Source organism: Porcisia hertigi, chromosome 19, assembly GCF_017918235.1.
Source record: "Porcisia hertigi strain C119 chromosome 19, whole genome shotgun sequence".
Taxonomy (NCBI): domain Eukaryota; phylum Euglenozoa; class Kinetoplastea; order Trypanosomatida; family Trypanosomatidae; genus Porcisia; species Porcisia hertigi.
Genome location: NC_090578.1, coordinates 393,676 through 419,948, shown reverse-complemented (window position 1 = coordinate 419,948; position 26,273 = coordinate 393,676). Strand labels below are relative to the sequence as shown.

The 26,273-nt window shown below is 57.0% G+C and overlaps 6 protein-coding genes across 6 annotated transcripts; all 6 read right to left on the bottom strand.

Moving 5' to 3' along the window:
• Positions 1-1,509: 1,509 nt before the first annotated feature.
• JKF63_05816 (uncharacterized protein) lies at positions 1,510-5,616 on the bottom strand (the record flags this gene model as incomplete). The annotated part of the gene is made up of 1 exon (XM_067901770.1): positions 1,510-5,616. The coding sequence occupies one exon, from the start codon at positions 5,614-5,616 to the stop codon at positions 1,510-1,512; it is 4,107 nt and encodes a 1,368-aa protein (XP_067757796.1).
• Positions 5,617-7,093: 1,477 nt separating this feature from the next.
• JKF63_05815 (uncharacterized protein) lies at positions 7,094-11,284 on the bottom strand (the record flags this gene model as incomplete). The annotated part of the gene is made up of 3 exons (XM_067901769.1): positions 7,094-7,644; positions 7,675-10,437; positions 10,480-11,284. The coding sequence occupies 3 exons, from the start codon at positions 11,282-11,284 to the stop codon at positions 7,094-7,096; spliced, it is 4,119 nt and encodes a 1,372-aa protein (XP_067757795.1).
• A 2,920-nt stretch (positions 11,285-14,204) lies between these two features.
• JKF63_05814 (uncharacterized protein) lies at positions 14,205-16,106 on the bottom strand (the record flags this gene model as incomplete). Its single annotated transcript, XM_067901768.1, has 1 exon — positions 14,205-16,106. One exon carries the CDS (start codon positions 16,104-16,106, stop codon positions 14,205-14,207), a length of 1,902 nt encoding a protein of 633 aa, XP_067757794.1.
• An 890-nt stretch (positions 16,107-16,996) lies between these two features.
• Positions 16,997-17,824, bottom strand: JKF63_05813 (uncharacterized protein; the record flags this gene model as incomplete). Its single annotated transcript, XM_067901767.1, has 1 exon — positions 16,997-17,824. The coding sequence occupies one exon, from the start codon at positions 17,822-17,824 to the stop codon at positions 16,997-16,999; it is 828 nt and encodes a 275-aa protein (XP_067757793.1).
• Positions 17,825-18,809: 985 nt separating this feature from the next.
• JKF63_05812 (uncharacterized protein) lies at positions 18,810-20,855 on the bottom strand (the record flags this gene model as incomplete). Its single annotated transcript, XM_067901766.1, has 1 exon — positions 18,810-20,855. The coding sequence occupies one exon, from the start codon at positions 20,853-20,855 to the stop codon at positions 18,810-18,812; it is 2,046 nt and encodes a 681-aa protein (XP_067757792.1).
• A 1,296-nt stretch (positions 20,856-22,151) lies between these two features.
• JKF63_05811 (uncharacterized protein) lies at positions 22,152-24,566 on the bottom strand (the record flags this gene model as incomplete). Its single annotated transcript, XM_067901765.1, has 1 exon — positions 22,152-24,566. The coding sequence occupies one exon, from the start codon at positions 24,564-24,566 to the stop codon at positions 22,152-22,154; it is 2,415 nt and encodes an 804-aa protein (XP_067757791.1).
• Between the last annotated feature and the right edge of the window lie 1,707 nt (positions 24,567-26,273).

Genomic DNA, 26,273 nt, shown 5'->3' with positions numbered 1-26,273 from the left:
GAGATCCCAACCGTTCAAAGCACGGGAGTCGTAGCGGAGAGAGAGAGCCATGAGACGTCCATGAAGGTACACGCTGCTGTGTGTGTGTGTGTGTATCCACCAAACCACGCAGACAAATAAATCATGGAGACAAAGCCACTGTCTGGAGTCGAGGATGAGCGGTCTCAAGGTGTGAAGGGGCTCTTCCCTCTCGTGTATACTTTTGCCGGTGCAGACCCCAAGTCTAACCCACAACACACGTGCGGCATTTTCTCACCTATTCCCTCCCCCCCTTCCCCTCTCTCCCCTCTCTCCGCCCCGCCCGGCCCCGCCCCGCCCCCCTCCCCGCATTGCTGCCCACCTTTTTTTCTCACCTCTTACGCAGAACTTGCTTTGACAACACGAAAAGAAAAACTTATGAAGGAAAAAAAAAAGAGGGGGAGGGGGGAGAAAGAGACGTGCCACAGCAAACCCCTTCATGACCACTTGAAGTTTGTTTTCGGACATCTTCATGCGTCTAGCGAGTCAGCCTGATGGAGAAAAACAATAAAACAAAAACAAAAGCTAAATAGATGAACCAAATCCAACCATATATATAAATATATATATGTGTGTGTGTGTGCGCAGGTGTGTCCCCCCCCCCCCACCCGAATAGGGAAATCCCACCACACTGTGGATTGCCAGCGTCACACACCCACACCCACACATCGGCCGCTTAATAAATCCATGCTTGTCGATCTCCCCTGTTTATATATGTGTTTGTACAGATACATATTCTTTTTGACCAGAGGGGGACGTGATGGTCTGCGTGTCGGGAGCACCGTTGCCACACCCCTCCGCTGACATGTTTTTTTTTCTGTTTATTTCTCTCGAAAAAGTTGACGGGATCTCCCCTTACGGTGACGGTGGAGGGGAGGCAGCGATAAAGGGGATGATGATGAAGAAGCGTTTATATTCTGGAGCTCAACACCCTCAACACAGGGAGGCCGTCGTCGTCGTCGTTTTTTTTTTTTTTTGGGGGGGGGGGGGGGGAAGGGAGAATGGAGGGAGGGGCGACGGTACATTCATCCTCCCCTCCCCTCCTCTCCTCTCCCCTCCCCTCCCCCCCCAATCCGCCCCTCACCGATTCAAGTGGACGTGAAACGAGTGCCATTAATACGAAGACCATCGGCCATCGTAAGGGATGTTTCTCCTACCGCCCCTTCTTCGCCAGTCCATCGCTACTCTCCGTTTTTCCCCCTCTCTCTCTCTCTTGGCGACCACCACACATCTACACATTTCCTCTCCATCTCTCTATGCCGATGTTTGCTGCTGAACGAGCAGCCGAATGCCCGTAATCGCGGTGCTCCTCTCTAACGTTCTTCGTTGCGCAATGGCGCTGTAAAGGCGATCACATTACCCTTCCCTCCACCCCCACCCCTCCCGCTCCGCATCTTAGTTCAACAGTGGATTTCTTTACTGCGAGGTGCGTCACGGCTTTGCACGCGGGGGTACCCCTGTCGGCCAAGAAAAATAACAACGATATATATATTATACAGGGATGTTGTGGGTGCTGGATGCGTTTACCTTGGCAGAGGCAGCAGCTGAAGCTACAGTGGCCTGCATCTGCATCATGTACGGGTGCATGACGGTACGCATGGCTTCCTCTAGAGCCACATATGACAGCGAGGTCGCCGGTAGTGTGACGGACGCCAGCTCAGTTGTTGGGCGACCACCAGCCGCGCTCCGCTGCAGGTGGTGATGGCGACGGAAGAGGCGCAGCAGTTGGTGATTGTGCTGCGATAGCTTTGCCGCTTCCACCTCAGCTGCCTCCGCCCGCACCTGTGCCCAGAGACCCTCAAGCGCGGCCTTCAACGCCTCGTCGGGCTCTGTTGCACTTTTCGTGGATGCCGCCACCGTCAGAGAGGCAGGGCTGGCTGCCAGCTCGTTTCGGAGAGCTTTTTCCATGGCGGCCTGCACGTGGCCTCGTACTTGGTTCGTCGACTCCCGCACCGCGTTGTCAACGACACGGGCCAGCATCTCCTCCAACTCAAATGACGTAACAGGCAGCACCGGCGCCGACGGCTCCCCACCACTTCCGTCCTCGCGGACGCTTCCCTGGGCGTTGCGATGAACGTCACAGTAGGTGTCAAGGTGCTGCACAATGCTTGAATGAATACCTTGCCGGATAGCGCTCGTAACCTCGTGCGTGGTGTCCGCGACGGCCCTGTCCAGCGACTCTGGAGAGAGGGCGGCCATGGATGCCGAGGAAGACGGGGGTTCTCGCGCCTCGGCCGCTGGACGCTCTTGGCTTGCGAGGGAGTGCAGCTCCGTACGCAAGTTCGCCATCTCCTCATTCAGCTTCGAATGGTGCTGCTCCTGGAGCTTGTGGAGGTCTCTCAGAAGGCGCACCTCCTCCTCCTCCTCCTCGCTCTGCGGCTTAGCGACGGCCGTCTGGAGTGGGTGGGCGACTGCAGAGCTAGCTGAAGTGCGATCGTTCAGCTCACGTAACTGCGCCAAAACCTGGGACATCATACTACTCAAATCGTTGTGCTCCTCAGAGGTCACCAAGGGTGCGACATCGGTGCTGCCAGCCACGGACGCGGACGCAGGGCTGCTGCTGAGGCGCTCCTCGAGCGTTTCCATAATTGGTTTCACCTGGTTTTTGACAAGCACCTCCAGGGTGTCAGATAGCTTCTCCACGGACCACTGCTCTACCGCGGCAGAAAGCGTTTTGACGAGGTGGGCCGTCGCTTGCTCATGACGCGCCGACACCTCCTCGACTGCCTCCGTCACCACTGTCTTCATATCGAGACGCTGCGATTCAGTAGTGGGCACCTGGCTGTCTGTGGTTGTTTCCTTCAACTTCACGGCTGCCTCGAAGTGCTTGCGCAGCTGCGCCTCCTTGTGCTGCAACAGGATCTGCGTAAGGACTGCGACGCGGAGCGCTTCGGTAGAGGGTGCATGCGCATGTGGCCACTGCTTCCGATACGGGAACGTTCCCTTCTCTTTCCGTGGAGGGGATGGGGTCTCCTGCTGCTGCGAAGAGGAGGAGGAGGGTGAGGCCTCCTGCTGCTGGGCTGAGGAGGAGGGTGAGGCCTCCTCTTGTTGAACAGAGGGGGATGGGGTCTCCTGCTGCGAAGAGGAGGAGGGTGGGGCCTCCTGCTGCTGGGCTGAGGAGGGTGGGACCTCCTGCTGCTGGGCTGAGGAGGAGGGTGAGGCCTCCTCTTGTTGAACCGAGGGGGATGGGGTCTCCTGCTGCTGCGAAGAGGAGGAGGCTAGGGCATCCGGTGGCAACGGAAGGCGATAGAGCCACCGCTCCTCTGATAGCAGACGGTACACCTCGTCAAAGATTCGACGCACCTCTGTTTTTTTGACAGGTATCATCTTCTCTATAGGGGGTACCACCAAAGGCTTGCTAGCGCGCTGCGCCTGGCTATCATCCACACTGTTGCTGTCTTCTTCCACCATGCTGTGGTCCAGCACATAGGATAAGCGCGTCGGGGACGCGTCGTCCGCCGTCAGCACGGACAACCCCGCCAACTCAGAACCGGCTGGTGTTTCCTTGAGCTGTGTCAGATAGTAGTCCAGTTCCTGCTTGAAAACAGCGGCGTCTTCGTTCGATAGACGCGTATGGATGAGGACGTACACGTGCGGCCTTGGCGGTATGGGATATGTGCTGGCAGCAGTGATAATATGGGCGCTGGTCACACTATCGATGGAGGAAAAGGAGTTGGCCACTGCCTCCTCGCGTTCGTTTCGGCGTCGGATCCGGCGCTTGATGATCCGCCTGACGCGCCATGAATCGAGACCCACCAGCTCCGTCAGCTCTACCGCAAGCTGCGAGGCGCCACCTGAGAGGGCGCTGGCGAGGTCGCTGGCGGCTTGCAGGGCACCAATCCAAACCCTCGAAGCATTAATCTCGTTGCCGACGCTGTAGACCACTACATGCATTGTGAGCGGTGAGGCAGGAGAGGACGCCGTCGCGTTTGCTTTGGCAGCAGTGCGTATATTCGCATACACATCCGGGCTCACCAACGGTTCCAGTACCTCAATAGACAATGGCCGGCCAGGCCGAGAGGCCCACATCAGTTTTTCATGGGGGCTGTCAACGGACAGCACGCGCGGCGGCCGGACGGCGGCGACCCCCTTTCCAGCAATGGCGTCTGCAATCGACTCGAGCAGAAGAAACCGAGTTGCCGTGGCCGGTTTCCTCGTTTTCTTATGCAAAATGAACGATTCGGCGGGGATGCGTGCCACGTTGTACGGCCTTTTCGAGGAGGAGTCCTTTCCTAGCGGTGCTTCCACCTTTTCCAGTGGCCTGGCAACCCCTATGCTATCCAGCTGTGTATCTGAGACACTGGTGGGTACTGGGGTCGATGTCGGCTCTGCAGATGCTGCCGCAGGGCCAGGGGCAACCGCAGCAGGAGCAGCATTACTGGCGTCCGCATCGACAGCATCCGAAACTGCATCACCCGCACCCGCACCCGCACCCGTATCTGCAGCAGCAGCAGCAGCGGCGGCGGCATTTCCGGCGTCTGTAACTGAAACCTCATCCGCATCCGCATCAGCGGTGGCGGCGGCAGGAGCAGCAGCAGGAACCCCTGACGAGGGTCGATGGTGCACCAGGGATTTCAAAACATTCTCCACTTCGGCGGTTACGTGTGCATCCGTTTCTTGTGGCGCTAAAGCCCCCTCACCATCCAATATATCCGTGCGCTGCGGGGCGTCTTGCGCCGGCGCTGGAGGGTGTCGACGCTTCGCGTCATGATCGGGCTTCTTTGAGGTCGACGCCCCCGCGGTAGCCGGAGTGGAGGTCGTAGCCGCGTTGACAGCCAGGGTGCTTTCATTGGTACTTGTCTTTGATGGTTTGGCGACAGCCTTTGTCGTCGGCGCGCGAGGCGGCAAGGTGGGCAGCCCTGCCAATGCGCGCACGCGTGTTGTCCGCTCGTCGTCCAGAACCAGAACCGTCAAGGCCGGTGTTTTGAGAGATTGGCCGTCGTTGGTTGCCACCTCTGACGGGAGTGGGTGCATGTGCAGAGCATTTCGAATGATAAACTGCTGCACTTCTGCGTCTTCGCGAGGGAGGCTCGTCTCCACCAGTACCACCAGCGGTGAGGATGGGGCCGCTGCGGCATCGGGGTGTTCTCCTGCTTCGCTGTCCATTGTGTCGGCGATCACGGCGGCGTGGATGCGGTTTACCAAAAGGATGTCTGCGAGGTGTGCCAACTGGTGCTGACTCGAGATGATGGTGTAGTCAAGGCGTAGCATGCGTGCCATGTCAGGGATGTCCGTCAACGTCGACGACGACGACGACGATGAGAGTACGTGCTTCAGCATTGTGCAGTTCACGCTTGAGAGGACAACGTCGACGGGTTCATTTTTGGTATGTGTCACCTTTGTTTTGGCAGGCACTGCTTTAGCCGCGGGGGGAGATGAGGCAACGGTAGGCGGGGCAATGAGCTGTTCCGCTCGAATTGCAGGCGGGGCCTCCACTGCTGGTGGGGGCTTTGGTGCTGACACCCGCTTCACTTTCTTTGCCTTCGTTAGCTTGACCCCCAACTCGGCCAGAACGGCATTGACTGCCGCGTCAATGACCGTTTTCGTTGATCGTCGCCCCAACCGACCGCCTAGGCGACATCCTACAAGACGAAGCATGTCTATTGTCCGTAAAAAAAAACTCACGTCAGAACAACAGCGCGCACTCCTGTCCAGCAACACTCGACTTGATGGGAAGGCTAGAGAGAAGGCGGGGGCGGAGTGGGGGTGGGGTGGAGAGAAGAGAGAGAAAACTAAAGAAATACAGCTCTAATGGGGTGTTCTCTTCTTCAAATGAGATAAACAAACACCGCTTCTCTCTCTCTCTGACACACACACACACACACGATGGAAAGCGCAACCACAACGATGTGATGGTGATGACAATGTTGTAGGTACACGTTGTCTATGGGCGGAATGAGGGAGGGGGAGGGGGGGAAGAGATTTGTGCGCGTCCGCGTGCGCGGTGATCGCTGATCAAAGGAGGATACAGGGAAAAACTTAAATCACCCGTGGCGCCAGGCTCAACTTTTGTTTGCCCCCCAAAAAAATTACCCAGAGTTGTTTTCTCTCTTCTTCTCGCACGCACTCGCTAACAGCGCTGACTCGTTCGTTTTGCTTTTTTTTTCTTTGGCACGTCTCCACTTTTCGAAACTGTTATTGCGTGGCCGTCGGACAGGCTTTTTTTTTTCACACGCCAATGCGGACGTGTGACACGGAACAAGCTAGGAGCAGGACGAGTAAGTTGGCCGTGATTCACACACGCACCTCAATGGGCTTAGAAGGCTTCTCACTGTGTGTGTGTGGATGTGTGTGTGCGTAAAGATATATCCTTTCTTTTTTACTTCAAAGTGCGAGAAAAATGCAAAGCGAAAAAGTGTTTGCTTTTTTTTCCGTGCGAACGCGCGTGCGCGTTGGAGCAGATACGAGAGGAGAGGGATTGTTAAGCTATGCACCAATGAACAGCGGAGAAACAAGGAGTGAGGGAGTGGTTAACCTCTTTGTGTGTGCGCGTGTGGACGCTCTCCTGCTTCGTCTTCTGTGAAACTTTTTGTGTGGACTTTGATGTCAAACGACGCCCCCTTTCACCAGTGATAAAGCATATGTGAGATGGAAAAGTGTAGGATAGCTGAGATGGAGTGGGGAGGGGAGGGGGGAGGTCTGAGCAGGGATAGGTAGATGCTCATACCCCCCCTCGCCAACCGTGCTGGGCATGCGAGAGAGGATCGGGGTGGGGTGGGGGGGAGGTAGAGTCAGGACATCACACCGACACCTTGAAAATGACGTGTGATACGGGCGCTAGTTTTGATTCGCTTCTTCCCCCCCCTTCCCCTCCCCTCCCCTCCTCACTCGTACCCATGTGAGGGGAAAAAAAGGCTCCAGTCGTGAACCCGCGCGCACTTTGTGTCGGTCAATGTGAGTTTTTTTTCCGTTTAATATTTTATTTCCATTTTTTTTTTGGGTGGGGTGGGGGGTGGGGTGAGATGGTGGCATGTGTGTGTATGTGTGTATGTGTGTGGGGGGGATCCATCAAGAGTCAACGATGCCTACAGGTGCACGAGGAGGGTTCCCACGCGCACGCACTCTTTCTGTTTCCTTATACGCGTGGTGCTAACCATTTTCCTTTTTTGCGTGTCGAGGATGACGCCGTGGACGTCGTTGATGTGTAGCTGGGCGCACGCACCACCTCTTGTGATGGCTTATACGATACACTCGCTTTAGCCTTCTTGGCCTTGAACCCTTTATTGCTGCTGCTGCTGCTGCTGCCACTGCTCGTGACAAGCAAGCTGTTCACAAAATCCTCCAGGAGTGTGTCCTCGTCACGCTCCTGTTCCTGTATTGTAGCGGACGCTTTGGACGAGTTGGAGGTGTCGCGACCACCGTGCCACCGCTGCTTTCGGATATGCGAGCGCTTGGCAGTGGGAGGCGTGGACGAGGGAGCTGGTGTCGACGACGATGCGGCAATCCTGGAAGATGTGTGCGTCTTCGCTTCGTTAGTCTTTTCCCGCATCGCCCTGCGCGCCTCCATGCGTTGTTCCTTCCTCTCCATTCTTCTGACCTGCGCGACGAGCATGTCCTCCTCAATCTTGGCGATTTCCTCATCAGTGAAACAGCTCCCGCCAGTGTTTTGGCGGCTCTTGCGTGCTGCTTCCGCACCAGCGGCGGCTGCGCTCTCGCTTGCCGGATAAAGACCCAAGTCGCTTACACTGCCAAGAACTGAGCTTGTTGCAAAGCCGTCTTCCGCGTCCGTTGCTTCGTCCTCGTAGTCGAGTCCGCCATCCGTGTCACTCAACCCCCGCCGAGAGCCGGAGGTTCGCTGACGTCTCGGCGCCGCGGATGAGTAGTAGTAGCCGTTGTCTTTGCCAAAGGCGACGGTGCCGAAGCTGAAAAGACCACGCCTCAGCGTGACCGCACTCTCTTTTTCTTTGGCGGACTCGGTTTGCAGCGTCGCCGCAGGAGAATCGTGATGGGCCACGCCTGCGCTGCCAGCGGCATCAGCTTGCGTGCCCAGGCTGGAGAACGGGGTAGCGACTCCAGCGTTCAAAAGACTCGGCGCGTACGACAGTCGAGGCGGTTGTGAGGGTGGAGTGCTGTCCACGCAAGTGTTGGGGGCGACAGGCACGGTCTTCTTCCTTTCGGTAGCATCAGCACTCGGTGTTCTCGGAGCGTTTGTTCCCGCTGTGCGGTTGTAGGCCGGCTCTGCCCAATCGGTTTCTTCCGGCACAGGAGGGGCGCCTGTCGTCGAGAGTCGCTGTTGCACCTCTGCTGGAGCCGCGCCATCTTTATTAGGGCCGCTGTGGCGACTTGCTTGCTCCACCTGCCCAGCCGTCATTTCCACTCCCGAAGACCGCTGGACAGAGGCGGAAACGGGAGAGGCGCTATTCAGGAGGTCCCACAGTCCTTGTACGGCCTCGTCTGCTTCACCAGGAGTGCGACCCTCCCTTTGCCCCCTCTGCCTCGCCGCTGATGGGGTTCGATATGCCGTCGACGTCAACGTCGTCGCGGTCGATCTGCTCTCATGTATTGGCGAGTGGACTGCGCGACGAGGTGGAGTTCTGCCGTCCGCTGCTGTGGCACTGTGCGCTGGCACGGGTTTCCGTGTGGAAGGCTCCAGTGATGCCGGGGAGACTTTCAGCGGCTGCGGTGCCAGCATTGGGTTTTCCCCTCCCTTCTCGCTCTCCGTGGCACTCAGCACGCACACGGATGTTCGATCGTTTTTGCCCGCTAACAGGGACCGCTGCGCGGTGCACTCCACTGTGGGGCGCGCGTGTAGGGCCTTGGTGAAGCGGCGCTGCAGCGCCATCGCAGCATCCAGAGAAAGCTGCGTGCGGAACACAAAGACAAAGGGTAAGAGGGATCGGCGGTACGCGTTCACATCCCCCATCACATGTTCGCTCTGCGGTGCGTAGGCGTCGGGGTAGAGAAGTACATGTCCAGCGACCGAGTCAACCTGCTGCAGTGCTGTCTCGATATCCGCCAAGTGTGCATCATCCCAATCAGGATGGTCTATTACGAGCACGTTCGCCGTGGCAGGCAGCTCGACGTAGGCGCGGTCGGAGAGGTACACTGTCGATGCTGCGTAGTATAACCGTGACAATACGTGTGGGTACACCGGCATAATAGTCGATGGCTTCGGCGGGGGCACAGGAGACGGTGGCATCGCAGGCTTCAACGTGCATTCAGTGGCCGTGGTCGACACTACCCTCTCTGCTGCGTTCTCATCTCCAGTTTCGCTAGCTGCAATGTGGCGAACCGAGACAGTTGAGGTTGGTGCGTCGTTTGCTGTTTCTGCTGCTACGCATGCCGCCGCATCTTCCTGCTCCGTCTGCGAGGAAAAATCGACTGCGGTGGCTGGGGTCGCTGCCCCATCAGCATTGACATGACTGGAGACCTTCTCTGCTGCATTTTCCGCCTCCTGTACTTCTACCCCAGCCGCACCACCGTCGCCCTCACCCCGCACGCCTACAGCAGGCATATGGCTGCCAGCTAGTGCCGCCCGTGGCTCTACGCAGTCAGTGTTTGGGGCGCACCACACCTTGGCTGTGTCATCGACCGAGAGTGGTTCAGCCCCCGACACCCGCGTATCTGCACCGGTGCCTTCACCTAAAGGCCCGTCGATGTCGAACTCCTCCAATTCCCCCAAAAGCATCGCTTCCTCTGCGTCTGTAGTGTGCGCCGGCAGGTCCCTCTCCTTGGCAGCTGCTTCCGATGACAGATTTGTATGGGCTTCACCGGGGAGTACTACTCCACTGCTGTTCCCATCAGGTGTGTCCCGTTGGGATGCGTCAGGGATGGAGGTGTCAAGCGCTTCAGCTGCGCTGTCAGGCGGAGTGTTTTGCATTTTTGTGGCTTCCACGGCTGGGTGTGGCGAAGCCCGTGGTGCTGCTTCCGTGTCAATGTCATCAGCGAAGATATCTTCCATGTGTACAGCCTTCTCTTCGTCCACAGTCGGGGACTCCTGCCGCGAGGCCTCTGCAGGGGCTATCGAGGCTTCCTCGTGGGATGCAATGTCCCCAGACGGTGTATTTCTCTTTACGTGTGCCCATACTGTGTTGACCGTCTTTTTAGAACCCAATGGCGCTGTGGCGTCTTTTTGTTTTTCGTGCGCCCCGGCACGCGCCACTGTCGCTGCGGCGCTGGTGGGCATGGGGACCTCCTCCCACTCGTCTCCGCGGGCAGCTGTTTCGCAAGACTGGGCGGTGCCGACATCGCCGCCGCCGTCCTCCCCCTCCACATCCTCCTCGACTACCTCCTCCACCTCTTCCCATTCCTCTCCATCCTCCACGTCACGGGCCTCCGTGGTGGCGCCCGCGGAACATGCCATTGCGCCGCTTGATGATAAAGGAGGAGAGGCAGCAACAGCTACGGCCTCGGTGGTCCCAGTGCGATTCGCATCTTCTATATCCGTGATATCTCCCGAGGTGGGGAGAGGACTTGCCGGTGCATCGCCAGCACAACGGAGGGGCATGGCCGCAGGCTCAACAGCAGCTCCGACCGCCGCCGCCGCTGCAGCGGACACAAGATTCGGTGCACTAGTTGGGTGTGCATGCTCCGTTTGGCCGGACATGGCATTCTCGGACGCAGCCGGCGGGTCGAAGAAGCGTGTCCAGTTGCGGGACATGGTGCCATTGAGTACACAGACATGGAACTCGCCTAGCGCGCCGAGCGCATGAAGATGGGTGTCCATCTGTTCTTGCCGTCGCGCAGCCTGCTTCTTTGAGTCATCTGTCCTGAAGAGAAATATTAGTTGTGGGGTGTAGGCGTCATTCTTCTCAAGCTCTTCCTTGGCCTTCTGCGCCTCTGCGCGGTGGGCAGTGATTATGGAGGACATGATGGACTTGGGATTCTTTTTCGTTGGCTTGCGTTGGCTCTTGCGCACATCGATGAGAAATATATTGGCGTTCGCCGGCAGGTTCGGCTGCCCGGTGGCGCGCGTCAGCCTCGCCGTGCTCACGCCAAAGCGGGCACAGGGAATGCGGCTGGTGTAGGAAGAGCTAATGCAGCGATGCTGCCAGGTGCCTGTGCACGGGCGCGCTGCAGACACCATGCCACGGCAACGCAGCCAGGTGCGCAACACTCCACCCGTTGTCGTAGCAGGGATGGCAGAATCGAGGAACGTGGGGGTCGGGAGGGCAGCAAGGGCATGTGGTGCCGTGCGGTAGGTACGCCTCGTGGAGTCAATTGTGTAAGCAGCAATGTTGTTGCTGCTTCTCAGCCCATGGGGTCTCCTCGCACCGGACAACTGTATCGTACCCCGGTGGGTGCACCAAAGAATACTTTGCCTCATCCTGGTTCGTCACGTCTCTCTCCCCTCTTCTCCACCACTAGCAAGGGAAAGAGGAGGAGGAGGGGAGTGGAGTGGTGGGAGGGGCGGAAGGGAGAGGAGCGCCACAGCAGCAAAGAGCGAAATAGCAGAAGCGCGTTGGTAAGCCCCGAGCACGGAAAAATGGGAGAGGGAGGTGAGTGTGGAGCTAAGAAGAAGAACGGCGCCGCAACAATGTCTAGTGTGTGTGTGTGAGTGAGACACTGGCGGCAGTGACGGCTAGCAGAGAAAGATATGTGATACAGGTAGCGTCTATGTAGGGAACGATGGCGTACGCACAAGCACACCGACAGCAAGTGCAACAGAAACGAAGAAAACAATGTTGAAGTGAACTGCCTCTCGTGTATATATATATTTATATGTTAGTATCTCACTTGCGTAAACTCTAGCTACACTCCTCGATACTTCGTCTATGGGGGTGGGGGAGGAAGACAGGGAGGGGGGGGTCAGTGTTGGCCGTCTCTCATCAACCTCGACGTCGTCGTCGTCGTCGACAGCAGACGCCGCGGCACCAGGAAAGTTTGGCCGGAGCTTCGCTATCCAGTTCACCACTGGGTTCGCCAGAATGATATGGAAGGCCACCAGCGATCAGAGTATTGCAGTGGTGTACTGGGGTGGGGGTGGGGGTAAGTGACACAGAGGAGGGCGGGGATAATCAAAAATGCGATGCTAGAGATTTCGTGCGCACGCGTTTGTGTTGTGTGTGTGTGTGTGTGCACGAATGCGCACATCGAAGAACACTCGCCCAATCTACAGCTTCCAGCTGTAGTATTTCAGGGGGGGGGGAGGACTCTCTCACAGAGCCGCATATATCACTGTTCCCTCGTATTTGATTTGGTGGAGAAACGGGTGAGGGAGGAAGCGGATGATGCGGAGGGCATAGATGAGAGAGGGGACGGGGGGTGGGGGGGGGGGAGGTGAGGTGAGATGCTAACGCAACAAGGGAAACTGCATGGACGATGACTCTCGACAGGAATGATATAGTCGAGCAGCTTGTGTGTGGCAACTCTCTCGCAGGTCATCTTCACACTAGAGCATATAGAGTCTCTGCAAAGGTAGAGAAGCACTGTCCGAAAGCGGAGCGCTGGGGACGGCTGTTTCTACTCACCCCCGCCCCCCCCCCCACCCAGCGCCCCGCGCCCCACTCCCTCAGTACTTTTTTTCTCCCTTTTAGCACGTCGTATGCGCGGTCATATTTGATTTGCGCACCGAGGGGGTGGGTGTATGGGTTTACCTAATTTATGTTGCGAACCAGCAAACACGGTTCGTTCGCCCGCTTCCGTCGCCGGCCTTGAGCTGTATCTCCTCCCCCCTCCCCCTCCTCCATTGTTCGTTGCCCCCATCTGAAGAGCTGTACGATGAGGGGTGGGGGGGGGGGGAAGAGGAGAGAGGAGGAGGAGGAGGTGAAAACGAAGAAAATTTAAAGTTGACTACCTTCCAGAGGCCATTTCTTTTCACCTTCTATGTCTTTCGCTCGTCTCTCCCCTTCTTTCTCGCTGTGTGTGTGTGAGGGCAGAGGTATTACGATGCAACAACAAATAAGAAGAGTGAATTTTGTAAGATTTTAATTCAGTGAGGCATGCATAGCGACACGCGTGCCTCGGTGTGTATGATGATGGCGGCAGCGGCGGTGGTGGCGAGGGAGGGAGGCGCAGAAGTGACAAGGAACGAGGGAGATGAACAGATATATAAATATATATATGTTACACCAAAGCCCCCCCCCCCCTCCCCCTCCCTCCCTCGCCTTCACACCAACACAGACAGAAACACCCGCATGCGTATATATATATTGAAACAACAAGACACGGCAAAAAACAAAAACACACACACACAACCCAAACACACAAAAATGTTAGAGACAAGTTTAGACAGTCATCCCTTAGCATCCCCTCTCCTCCAGTAATCTTTCCCGTTGCCTGTGAGAGAGCGTCCCTCTGCCGTACCTTCACAGGGCACAGGTGCGGCATAGCTGAAACGTGTTTATGAGAGGACAGGGAGTGGGAGATTGCGGAAAGGCAACCGCCGCCGCCGCTGCAGTGCGTACGAGACGTAGGGATACGATGAGCGAGTTGAGTAGGACAAAAAACTCATGTTTCCTCCTCATTTGAACAGGGGCAGAGAAGATCTGGACGACACAGGGAGTTGGTCCATTCATGGAGGAGGATGTGCGTGGTGCAACACACAAAGTGACATCTGCGCCTGTGAAGCTGAACAACACGCACCCCCCCCCCACACACGCTTCTTCGCATCATCAAGACCTCCTCCCCCCCGCCTTCTTCTCACTGTTCCCAATCCATCGCCGACTTCCCATCTTCCCTCTCTCGGTTCTACTCGACTCGATTCCGTCACGTCGCCACTACGCTGAGCATGTGCGTGCGTGCCGCCTTCCCCTCCCCTCCCCCCATCTGCCAGTGTTGCAATGGAAGAGAAGTCAACGAAACGAGAGTGAAGCGTGCGAGCGCGTGTCCCCGGAGATGAACCAAGGTAGATGGACACCAGCATTGAGACAGCCTGCATTGGTTTCCCCTCCCTCCCCCCAAGGCCGTCACGAGCTGGACAGGAACGTGTGCGTTAGGGTAGAGTGAGCCCACACAGGATTGAGGTGCAGGGTGACGCAGGAATGTGAGCACTCTGGAGTCCATCTGACACCTCCCAGGTCCCCCACTTCTCAACTGACTGAGGAGGAGGAGGAGGAGGGGAGGGGGTTGAGAGGGAGAGGGAAAAAAGAGAGTCATGCACACAGACACTCGCTGGACTATTGCTGTTGCCGATTCCAGGCAACTTTGCTGTTTCGTTTATGTGACCCCCTCTCTCTTCCCTCCAGCCTCTTTCTCATCTTCATCTCACACGCGACCGGCCGCTGCGCCTACGGGGATTTTTTCTTTCATAGAGGGACACAGAGGAACTGGATGTTGATCTCCATGTACGAGCATGGGCTCGGAATGTCGTACGCTTTGAGCGTGTTCGGATGGATGACGCCGAGGTGCCCGATGCGCACCGCCTGGCCAGCTCGGTGAAGGATGATGTCCATGGCGCGACCAGGAAAGAAGGCGCCGTCTGCGCCCTTTTCCAGTGTGTAGTAGTCACCTTCGTAGTCTCCTGGAACCTCTGCCTTTGACGGGACGCCGAGCTTCAACATAGTGAGCTCTGTAAGACCATGGATTTTCTCGAATCCACTAGTGGTGCCATTGCAGTGCACGGCGGCGACATGGCTCTGGTTGCGGGCACCACAGGACTCGTAGTTTGTCTTCATCTCCAGGATTGACGGAAAGTTATGCTCGTTGTCCAGAAGAACGACATCAGCGCACTCAAAAAAGCGCTGCGGCAGCGGCTTCGACTTATTTGTTGCAAGCGTCTTCAGAATCCCGGGGAGCAGTGACGGCCGGCACACTTGGAACTCCATTGTCTGTGGGTTGGCTATGTGAGCCGCGACGTCGTCGTCCACGCGGCCGAGGTTCTCAAACGCATCGGCGTGCGAGCAGAGCGACAGCGTGAGTAGCTCTATGTAGCCTGCACAGGCCAGCTCAGTGCGTAGCAGCTGCGTCACCTTGTTGATCGGTGTTTGCGTCACAAGACCGCGGGTCTTGCACTCGACGTAGGTGATGTTGTCGTAGCCGTACGCGATGGCGACATCCTCCATCACGTCCGCGACGCCAATGACGTCTGTGCGCACCGGTGGCACCACTACTGTCACTTCATGCTCATTCGTCTCCTTGATTGTGTACATCATCTTCTTGAGCAGTACCGCACACTCCGAGCCGTTCTTCATGTCAATGCCGATAACAGAGTTGAGGCGTGCGACGTTCATCGTCATCTCCTTTGTCTCCATTGTTGGTGTTACGAGTGACGTCGTCCCATCCGGCGCTGGCTCCTCGTAGCTCACCTGCACAGCCTCCACCGTAAAGGGCTCGTCGCAGTAGACCGAGAAGGCACACACCAGCTGGTTTACTAAAACCTGCGCTTTGTAGTGATCCGGGGCCGTGCACTCAATGAAAATATTTTTCGTATCCACCGAGATGGCTGAGTAGTGGGAGTTGATGATGGGCGGGAGCGAGAGTACGTTCTTGCCTGTGCCGTCGTACACCACAGGGTAGTTCGGGAGCGAGGAGATGAGAGGCACGTACTTGCTGATATGACGGTCTTCGGCGTAGTACTGCGTGAGACCATCGCCGGCGCAGTTCAGTTCCTTCGTCTGCCGCAGTGGAACGAAGCGGATTGTCTCGCGCGGTCGGCAGCCATAGATGAAGTCCGTCACTTGCACTTTGTCCAGGTCGTGAGTGCCGACCGAGGCCAGAGTGCGGCGGCGGGCCAGCCCGGCGTGGAGCTTCTCCTGGTAGTCAATGAAGCTGTTGTAGCTGCGCTCGTTGAAGCGGATGTTGCGCAGGACAGCACAGACCACGTAGTCGCGCACGTTCTTCACACTTTTTTCAACAGTCATGCGGTAGAGCGGGTTCGCGCGGTTGAGTACTCGGTAGTTTGGGAGCGGCATTGTGCCCATGAAGACTTTCAGTGCACAGGCCATGCCCTCCGCCGTGAGGAGGTCATGTCGGTTCGCTGGGGTGTCGATCTTGTACAGCTTCTCCTCCGAAAGGTGCGCAGGGGTCTCTATGGGAGCTGCGTCGGCCTTTACACTTTTGCCCTGCTCCCGCATGTAAATCTCCTTCTCACTCGTGATGTCATCGAGCTCCAGTCCAAATTGAAAGCACAGGTCATCGAACTCTTCGTCCGTGTAGGACTTGCCGATCAGACGGCAAATGTATTCCTTTGCCACTGCCAAGGTGGGCATCTTTTTTTTTTTTGGTCCTCTTCACTTTTTCTTTTTTTTTTCTCCTCCTTCCTCCTTGGCGTTTGAATCCAGCTAGAAATACAAAAAGAAAGCAAGATGCTCCGAATGTGTGCGGGTGTGTGTGCGTGTACAATTAAAGGAGAGGGTGGCGATGCCTGGTTGGAGGAGCTCAACGGTAAACCAAACCAACTTAACTATATTGGATGTGGGCCCCAAGCACACACACACACACACAATGGAGGAGGGGGGGGGTAGGAGAAACAGGAGTAGGTCATCGTCGTAGAAGGGGGTCTCCCGTCGATGTCTTCGAAACATGAAGTAATGAAGCGGGTGTAAAGCGACGCAGCAGCATTCAAAAACAAAAAAAAGAGGCAGTGTGGAGAGCAGGATTGGGTGATGCAGATCCCCCCTTCCCTCCCTCCCCCCCTTCCTCGCGTAAGCAATAAAAAAGCGACAACAATATCGCTGTTCTCTGGATTTTGTTCTTTCCTGATGGGTGGGCGACTAGACACATTGATCGATGGGCGCGCTCTCGATCTGTAAACTAAAGTTTGATTCTCTCCTCTCTTCCCTCCGTTTGCCCGCTCACCTCCTTTTTCTGTGGAGCAGACAGATATGTCATTACAACCTGCGAGCCTGTCACCCAGAAAAAAGGGGGTGTGTGTGGTCGGATGTGGATGGGTGGGTAGGTCAGAGCGGTCCTGTCGTCCTGTCGCCGTCGCCATCAGCAGCAACAGAAGCAGCAACAGCAAGTAGGAATGAAGCACATAGCAAGGAAAAAACAATCCAGCGAGACACGTCGTTGCATTAGAATACGCAGGGTGATGTCAAGACACCATGTATGCGTGCCTGCCAACTAGGAGGACATAAGCCAACGGTACCTTTGCACCTCACTCTTCCACTTTTTTCTTGAGAGCCAGCAGCTTGCGGATGCGGCTCTGCAGCATCTCCTTGTCATCGCCGCGCGCTGCCTTTGCGCTGGTCTCTTCCTCCTGACGCTGCTGTCTTGTGGCTGCTGCAGCGACGCACCGATTTTGGTATTGCTTCACCCGCATGAGCGGGTCGTGCCGCTGCTTCTGTGCGAGGCTCAGTTCCTTCCGCAGCTGCGCCGCCTCCGCGCTCGTGACAAAACCAGTAGCGGGCGCACTCGCACCACCGTTGCTACAGTCGGTGGTCGTGGTGGTGGTGTGGCCGTTTGTGTCATCTCGTGGCCGCTTCCTCATGGGCGGGTCTGCCTCATTGGGTGTGGCCGTGGTGGTGGTGGTGTCTTCTTGAGTCTCCGTCTTTACAAGGCCACGCGTCGCCCCGTGGGCTTCTTCCTTCTTGAACTTGCTAAGAAAATTGTTGAGGGGAGAGGACGCGCCGGACGGCAACTGTATCGGCGTCTCTTGTTTGCTTGTTTCTGAGGACTGCTGCGGTGACTTTGCAGGCGCACCCGTTGCTGCTTTGGCGTCTGCCTCGTACTCGGCAGCGAAGATGTTCCGCGTCTGTCGGTAGCGTGCGAGCTCGCCGTTCCGCGAGTCCGCAGACGTTGCAAGCAGCAGCTCATCGTAGCGACGTTCTTCTTGATCGCGCTGAAGTTCCTTCTGCCGCTCTGCAGCCTTTTCCTTGTTGAGTTCGAAGGCCTCTTTGAGTTGTTCGACGCGGCGCAGGTTGCCAAACGTCAGGGGGTGAAAACTTTTGTTCCGATTGATGTCTTTGCTGTGCGCACGGTACATCTTTGAGGGGAAAAAAAGGGGGGGGGAGGGGGGGTTAGTGGTTGGTGGTGGTGGTGGTGGTGGTGAGGACCTCTTCCCTTGCGTCCGTGTGCGCGCGGATGAGTTGGTTGCGTGTGTGGGTGTTGGTGCCTTCTGCAACCAAATCCCCCTCTCAACAACAACAGTATATATATAATATATAATATATATATATTATATGTATGTACAGCCGGAGAGAGAAATGGGTGAGCTCAGCGAGAGGCACGTGGGCGAGCCGGTAAGGACTGAAGAAACACGCGTGTATGAGCAGCGCGGGAGTGATGGGGAGAAGAGGGAGGTATACAGGGGCAACCGAAGGGGGGGGGAGGGGGAGGGGGAGGTGAAGGGTTGCCACCCACAGGCATGTACAGGTCTGCTTGCCTCTTTGCGTTGCAAAACAGCGCTCTCTCGTCGTCTTGAGTACAGCCCCATCGTCCAAGGCCCCCTCCCCCTCCCCCCCCGGAGCGCTGCTGAGAACGTTTGGAGCGCTCGATAGGAAAGACTGCAGAGCGTAGAAAGGATAAAACGCAGCCCGGCGCGTCGCATACATGACGTGGTTGTGATGATGTCTTCGTCTTACCAGTCAAGCCTCTGTGCCTATCTCAAGCACAGAAGCACGAGTTTAGGTGCGTGATCCACCGCTCCAATAGCACACACAAAGGAGAGGGGGAGATAAACTGTGAAGAGGGGGGGGGGAAGGGGGAGGGAAAACATTTTTTTACTTTACTTTTTTTTTTTCTGTGCGTGTGTGTGTGTGTGTGGGGGGGTGTATCACGCAAGTCACGACATCACCCTCGACTCCTTTTTTGTATGCTCAATTGTAGCCTAGAGCGTTCTCCACATCCCTTTCCTGTTCCCACAACTCTACGCCAACTTCTGCGCGCATGAATGAAAGACGGCCCACGAAGCCTCCCTTGGATTCATCGCACCTTGGCGTATTGACCCCCCCCCCCCAGTTGTGCCAGCGCTAGTGCTGCACGGAGATGTCCAACGGCTCGTACGGACCTGCATCCACGTAGGGCACAAAGTCTGACCTGTGCTGCGCGGGGTACTCCACGTCCCACAACGTGAGACCATGTACAGGGGCGGGGGGCAGGCGCTCGCGTTTGAACTTCTTGCGCGATACTTCGAAACCTCTCTGGAAAGTGTGCTGGAGCTCCTGATCATTCCAGAGGCCATGCCCACCCGCCTTGAGGACGCTCACCATGTTGCGGATCTGATGGCGTAGGAAGGACTGCCCGACAAACCAAATGAGCACCTCGTCCTCCTGCCGCACCACCTCGATCTTGTCCAGCGTGCGGATGGTTGGCAGGTTCGTCCGTGCCCGGTGATACTCGTGCGGCTTTGCTTGATACGTGATGACGCGCTGACCGTACTCGTTAAATGTCGGCAAGGCTGCCGCGCGCTCGAGTTGAGAAAGACCACGCTGAATAGTGACCTTCGGCGCCGCGGGTGCCTCGCCAGGCGCCAGACCATGGCACGTGAGGGGCTCATGCTCCGCGCTGCACGCCGAGGACACCACTGGCCCCCCGCGACCGCTTCCAGTCGAGGCAGCGGCGCGACGCAACGCATTCGCCATTTTGGGATCAGCAAAGAAGCCGTAGTCGTGTGTCCCTTCCATAAGACGTGCCATGCGCTGCATGCGCGGTACATCGAGGTAGCGGTCGACGTGCCACTGCAACCCTGCATCGAATAGGGGTGGTGCAATTCGGTTCAGAATACGGTAGCAGTACACTCGCCGCACCCCGCTATGCCGGGCATGGAAATCCTGATTACGGCAGGGATGACAGCTGAGAATGGCGAGTGGCTGCCGACGTTGATGCAACCAGAGCGTGGCTCGCTGCAGTATGGTGCGTGGTTGAAGCTCCACCTCGCTCGGCACGTCCACATGGCACGTCAGGCGACGCACCGACACACCTGTTTCTGGAATGGCAGCGGCAACGACGTTTACTGTAGGCACGTCGAGTGCGACAGCCAGCGCCTCCTCAAGAACGACCCTGGCGAAGTGGCGAGAACCGGTGCCATAGTCTGCTGCAGCAGTGGCGGTGCTGTCAACCGGTGCAGCGTGTGTTGGGTGCTTTGTGCGCTGCACCGACTTGTACCACCCATCAAAGTCACTGCCTTGATACTGCACATCGACGCGGTAGCGCGTCAAGCCAGGGGGAATGACCTGCTGACCAGGGACGTAGCGCGTCGGCTCCTCACGCAGGTCAGTGCTCACCTCCTCGACCGCACCTCCTTCGTTGGTGGTTTTTAGAGGCGGGTAGTACAGAAAGTTGTCGTCCAACAGCTCCTGCTCCAAGACTTCAGCGCCCACGGTGGCAGTCAACGCCGTTGCCGCCGTTGCATCCGCCATGTCCGGGACACGATCGCTGCCCTCATCTTCGTCGAGGGCGTATTCACTTTGACTAGACTTTACGGTGTGGGAGGGCGAGCGCACCAGCCGCGCCGGTGCCGTTTCCGCCGTGTACTCGTAGCTTTTCCGCGACTGCCGGTGCTGCTCTTGCATCCATTGATCGTGTCGTGCGCTCTCCGTAAACATGTCCATGAGTCGCGCCGATGTCGCCTGTCGACGAGCTTCGTCATTGCGCATTTTGGCGTCCACGATAGACGTAGCATCTTGGACAGTGGAGAGGGAGGAGGAGGAGGAGGAAGACGGCGGTGGGTTACACGGGCTCGTGGCGCTTCCTGTGTCGGGGTCGCCGCTGGGGGGCGCGTCAAATCGCTTCCAGCCCTGAAAGCCGTGGGTGGCTCCATTTTTAGCAGGGGTTGTGGTCGCAGAGGGGTGCGCAGCTTTCCCTTTGGCGTCTACGTGATGCTTTGCATCCGTGCCCTCTCCGTCCTTATCCTTGAAGGAGCCAGTAGTGCTGCTGGCCTGGCGCTGTGACCCCCGTAGGGCGCAGGGGAGTGATGCTACCACTGCTGCCGAGGCGTTGAGGCGGCGGCGCAGACGAAGCGCATTGACAGGGAGTGTGTGCCACACGTGCCCTACCAGAATGGTCGGGACGTGCATGGACGCTTCCAGTGAGCAAAACGAAGGATTGAAGGTATCGTCAACGGGCTTTCCGCCTCTACCCAAACGAGTGCGTGCGTTGTCCCGGGGAGGGGAGGGGATGGGATGGGGGCAGACTTGATGGATATTTCTCAAAGAGGACAGGGTGTGTGAGGCATTAGGTGGGTATGTACGTGTATATGTGTATGCGTTCTATACATACATATGCATATATATACGTGCACGAGGATGTACGCATTGGGGAGCTCCACGTACAGGGATACAAGCACACACACACTCACTCAATACAGACACAGTCACAGATCCACACGCATGTGCACCGTGAACCAAAGGGGAGAGGAGGAGGGACGGATGGGAGGAAGACAATGTGAATGAAATACACGAATATCCATAGGCGGTCGTGTCGTGGGGCGGGAGAGGGGTGGGGTGGGGTGACAGAGAAACATAGGGCACAATGGGGAGTTGAGAGGAGGAGTCGATCGCACGTGCGACAAAATATCTACGTGGCGCGTGCGCCTTCTTCTCCCCTGTTTTCACCTTGCATTTTTTTTTCTTGTGTAACGCGTGTCTGTTGTGTGTGTGTGTGTGTGTAGTTTTCTCGTTTTTGATTTGCATGTTGAAGAGTTCTCATCCGAACTAGTAATATGTAAAATGAGGGATTAACAAAAAGGTGTGTGGTGTGTGTTGTGGGGGAAGGAGGGAGGGGAGGGAGACTCACCGACAAATAAAAGGGTCGAGAAGAAATGTGTGTCAACAAAGAAATAAAAGTGGTCTACTTCAAGTGTCACAAGAACGTGAGGCAAATCATTTATCAGTTGCATCAGCCCCCCCCCCCCTCCCCAATAAAGACACCTACACACCCACACCCACACACCAAAAAAAAAGTGAAGAGACAATGTTCAGCTCCATCAAACTCTGTGGATTATACTCCAAGAAAAACATCAAAGCTTGGTGGTGGACGGGGGGGGGGGAGTGGGGGAATGGGCGTTGCCCTAAACACCACCAAAAGTGTTTGATCAACACCAACTGTCGCTCCTCCGCAACGGCAGCAACGTCAGAGTCACCATGATTGCAATGAAGCACGAGTAGGGATGCTCCCCCACAGCCACACACACACACACACACACACACACACACACACAGTATCCCCAAGTAGATGTACGCGGCCGCTGCATATGGCGATAGACACACGCGCCATATACGTCATGCTCCCACACACCCCCTTTTGTGATGTTTATTTGTTTGCGAGGACATGTGAGCACAAAAAATTACCTCGAGTGGGGGGGGGGGCCCGGCCTATGCGCTGTTTGGGCGCTGTTTGTCGTAGCACAGAAGCACCGCCACGACGGGTTTGGTGTGCCCAACAAAACTGACCGACTGGGGGCGATCTGTCATGAGCCCATTCCACATGCGCAGTGTGTTGTCGCTGCTTGCTGTAAACAAAAAGTTACTGCAGTCGCTGAACACGCCATCCCAAACCCAGCGGTTGTGCCCGGAGAGCGGCTTGAGGGGTTGGAACACCATGTTCTGCTTCAACGACTCGTCGCCGATGCCACCGTCTACGGAGGGGCTGGCGGTGTCGTCGAAGGAGTGGGTAGCGGTACTGAGGAGGGCTTCGTTGCGTGGAGGGGTGTTGCTGTTGTCCTCACCAGTGACAACGGCGGTTGTTGCGTTTTCTTTAGAGGCACTGTTGCCTGTCCTCGAGTCCGTCAACTCTCCCTGTTGCTGTTGCTGCTGCACCCGAGACTGATAATCGCTGCTGTTCCCTATACGCGAGCTCGTCAGTGGATGTGGTTCCTGCGTGGACGCAAAAGAAGGGCCGAGTGCACAGTCACGCACGTCAGACTCCGTCACCTCCTGGTCGTCGTTCCGGGTTTCACTCGAAGGCCTAGAAACAGGTTGCGAGTGCGAACTCGTTGCTGTCTGTGCAGTGTGTCTCTGTCCAGAGGTTCGGCTCTTGGCGGAAGACGCCGCTGAAGACGGTACTCGCAGCGCGGCTGGCACTAAAAACCGACCAACCGAGTAGTCGGCACTGCACGTCACGAGCAGCTGCGAGCTGGGCGAGATGAGCACGCGTAGGATGTACTTGTGGTGCGCCACGAGCGTGTCGAAGACCTCCATCTCGAGCTCCTCAGATAGGATCTCTGCAGCCGAATGGTGCTCCCCTAGCTGGTCGTATGGCGCGGCGTGTGCGGCGGAGGCGTGTCCGTCGGGGCGGTTGATGCAGCTGTTGCACGCGCTTTGGTGATGCTGCTGCTCGATGTGTTCCAAGAGAGCGGCGCCCATGCTGTTGGAGTGCGAGGCACTGCTGGTGGGGCCGGTGCCGTTCCCACTGGCATCCGAGGCGCGTTGTGCATTTGAGCTGAGCTCATTGACCGCCAAGGCGGAACGGTAGATGGTCTCACGCGGGCCGTGGTAGTTATTGTTGACCATTCCACCCTCGCTCTTGGAGCCCGCACCCGCTGTCAGTGCCAGCCGCGTCGACGGCAACTCGGCGGCGCTCGCAGCCACTGAGGCGTGTACAGGGCTATTTTGCGACGATGGATGCATGGAGCCAGTGGGGCTGGAGGCGCGCGGCGCTTGCTGCTCCTGTGGTGTGGGAGGCGCGTCGTTGTTGGCACCAACGCCGATGGCTTCGCGCTGAGTGGCGCACTGGGCGGATAGTGAGTCCGCCTTGCTCCCGCACACCGATGCGTCACGAGCAAGTCGGATAAAATGCACCTTGCCGGCGTTGGTTGCCACAGCCGCCCACCGGCCGAGCGGCTCGATCGCAACGCTGCGGATGGCGCTGTAGTCGTTCGTGAAGTTCATGTCCTGGAGCGGCTTACGGCCAAACGCCTTTGCACGCTCCTCTTCTGCGGCGGCCGCCGCAACGGCGCCTGGTTCCCCCACCGTGGTGGTGCCTGCGCCGCCTGTAGCGGCGATTGGACTGCCGCCCGATACTCGACTCGCTGTGGTCGAAGCTGCCATCTTGTGGTGCGGGTGATCTTTCATCTCCAGCGCGACGCTCGCAACGATGGAGGGGAGGTGCCACACGGAGACCTGTCCCATCTGATTTCCCGTCAGCAAATAACGGTTGTCCGGGGACACAGCACTGCACGTGATGGCGGCTCCGGTGGCGATGTCCTTCAACAAGCGCAGCGTCACAGCGGGTCGTGTGTCGAAGAAACGGATGTGCCCGTCTTCGCTTGTTGCGATCAGGATGAAGGAGACTTCGCGCCGCGAGCTGTCTAGTAACTCGACCGTGTCTGCCATGACGACAGTCCTGAGAAGTCGATCGTCGAGTATGACCGACGAAGCCGAGTCATCCAGCAGACGCGCGGAGCCAGACAGAGCACTGGCCTGATCATCGCTGCCGCCGTTGCGAAAAAATGGTATCGTCGCCATACTCGTGAAGTTCATGGAGCTCGGACTCTCGAACGAGGAGAAGATCGCCGGGGCCTGATTTGCGCTGCTGTTGTTGTTGCTAGCAGCACCTGCGCCAACGCCAGCTCGAGCGCCGCCACCGCTGTTGTGCAGGAAGGAGCAGAGGTCATACAAGCGCAGGGCCCCAAAGCCGGCCACCGCCAGATAGCCCGTATCAGGTAGAAGACAGAGACTGTTTACCTGGGAGTCCGGAAAGACAAAGCTCTTGATGTTTCGACCTGACGCAGCGTCCCAGATCCGTATCTGTTTGTCATACGACGCAGACACCACCACCACAGAAGTCATCGTTGCCGTGCGTGTGTGCCTGTGTGTGTGTGTGTGTGTGTGTGTGCGCCTGTGCGTGTGTGTGTGTGCGTGTGATGTCTATCGGTGTGCGTGTAAGCACCAAGAAGACGTCATTCAGCTACATGAATCACTCGCCCCACGCGATTCCACACATCGATGCGTAGACCACATTTCAGATATATATATATGTGTGTGTGTGTGCACGGCGGGTGGAAGAGGAGGGAGAGGGGGTGGAGGGAAAAATGGAGGGACCCAACGGGATACACCCAGACGTTGTGCACGTCCACTCATCAGCATTACTACTTTTTCTTTCCCCAACCCCCACCGCCGCGAGGAGCGACACCGCTTACACCTGTACAACAAAAGAGCTACAGGGAGGAGGGGGGGGGGGCTGGCTCCGCTATCCGCACAGAGTGGAGCTACTGCAGACAGTAATACTTGGTTGAGGATGTGTCTGCCTGTCTTCCCTTCGCCCCATCCAGGTGGTCCTGGGTCAAATGGAGTCAGCGAAGGTGAGAAGGGAGAAGAGACACACGCACAGAATGCCGCCCACATAAGCACACGTAACGTCAACGAGATGGCGGAGGGGGGGGGGTGGGGTGGGGTGGGGGCTCGAAGTCGAAGGAACAGAGTATTGCACATTATCCTTGGGGTCATAGAGTGGAAGAGGGTGTCCGACGGAGACGGCAGGCGAGCGTTTTTGTGTGACACTCGGAGAAGTGAATAAAAGGCGTGAAATATGATGAAAAGGGATACATAAAAAAGATAAAAAGACAGAAGGGGGGATGGAGGAGGAGGAGGGGAGGGGAGGGGAGGGGGGCTCAAAGCGTGTGAGATCTAATAAGAGTGGCGAAGGGAACGCAGGCAGATAAACCCCGTAGGAGCCACTCAAACGAAAACAACAACAAAAATTCCAACTGCCAGCGTGTTTGAAAGGGGGGGGGGCTGCCGTTTGCTTCGAATTCTTCAAGTAACGGTGATCTGTCAGCTCCACCTCTTCTCCCTTATATAGAGGAAACGCCACATATAAAAAAAGAGTAGAGGCACAAGAGAGAGAGTGAGAGAGAGAAACGAGGGTGAGGATGACTGCTGTCCAACGTAAAGGGCGGAGGAGTTAGAGAAAGAGATGGAGAGATGGAGAGGAAGGGAGGGAGGGAGGGGGGGGGCGAGCATATTTATCAAGGGGGTGAAGGACCAACGACAACAAAGCAGTCATCCAGGTCCACAGACAGACAGAACAAGACCTTCCCCTCACACACGCTCAAAAAAAACAAACACACACACCTACGCTCATCTCGGTTCTCTCTGTCACTTTCACCAACTCTCTGCAGATCTTCACCTGGCTGGCGAGTATTCAGATAGTTTGCCAAGCGACGGCGCACGCATAGACGACGCCCGAAGGTCAAAGCAACGGGAAGAGAACACCATTCTCCAGGTGCGCTACACCCACAAAAATAAACGAGCAGACGCAAACCCACCACCCGCCCATCAGCACTCAAACCAAGACGCAAGCTGTAAATCCAAGCACACATTTCGGGGTGGGGTGGGGAGGGGGGGGGAAGAAGAAGGGGAAGGGAGAGCAACAACAAAAGCCTATATGCGATACACAGGGCAGGCCACACACACACACACACACAACTACACAAAATCCGAAAAAAAATATGTATAGCATGCGCGCTCCCCATCGAGCTTGGATGTACGAGAGAA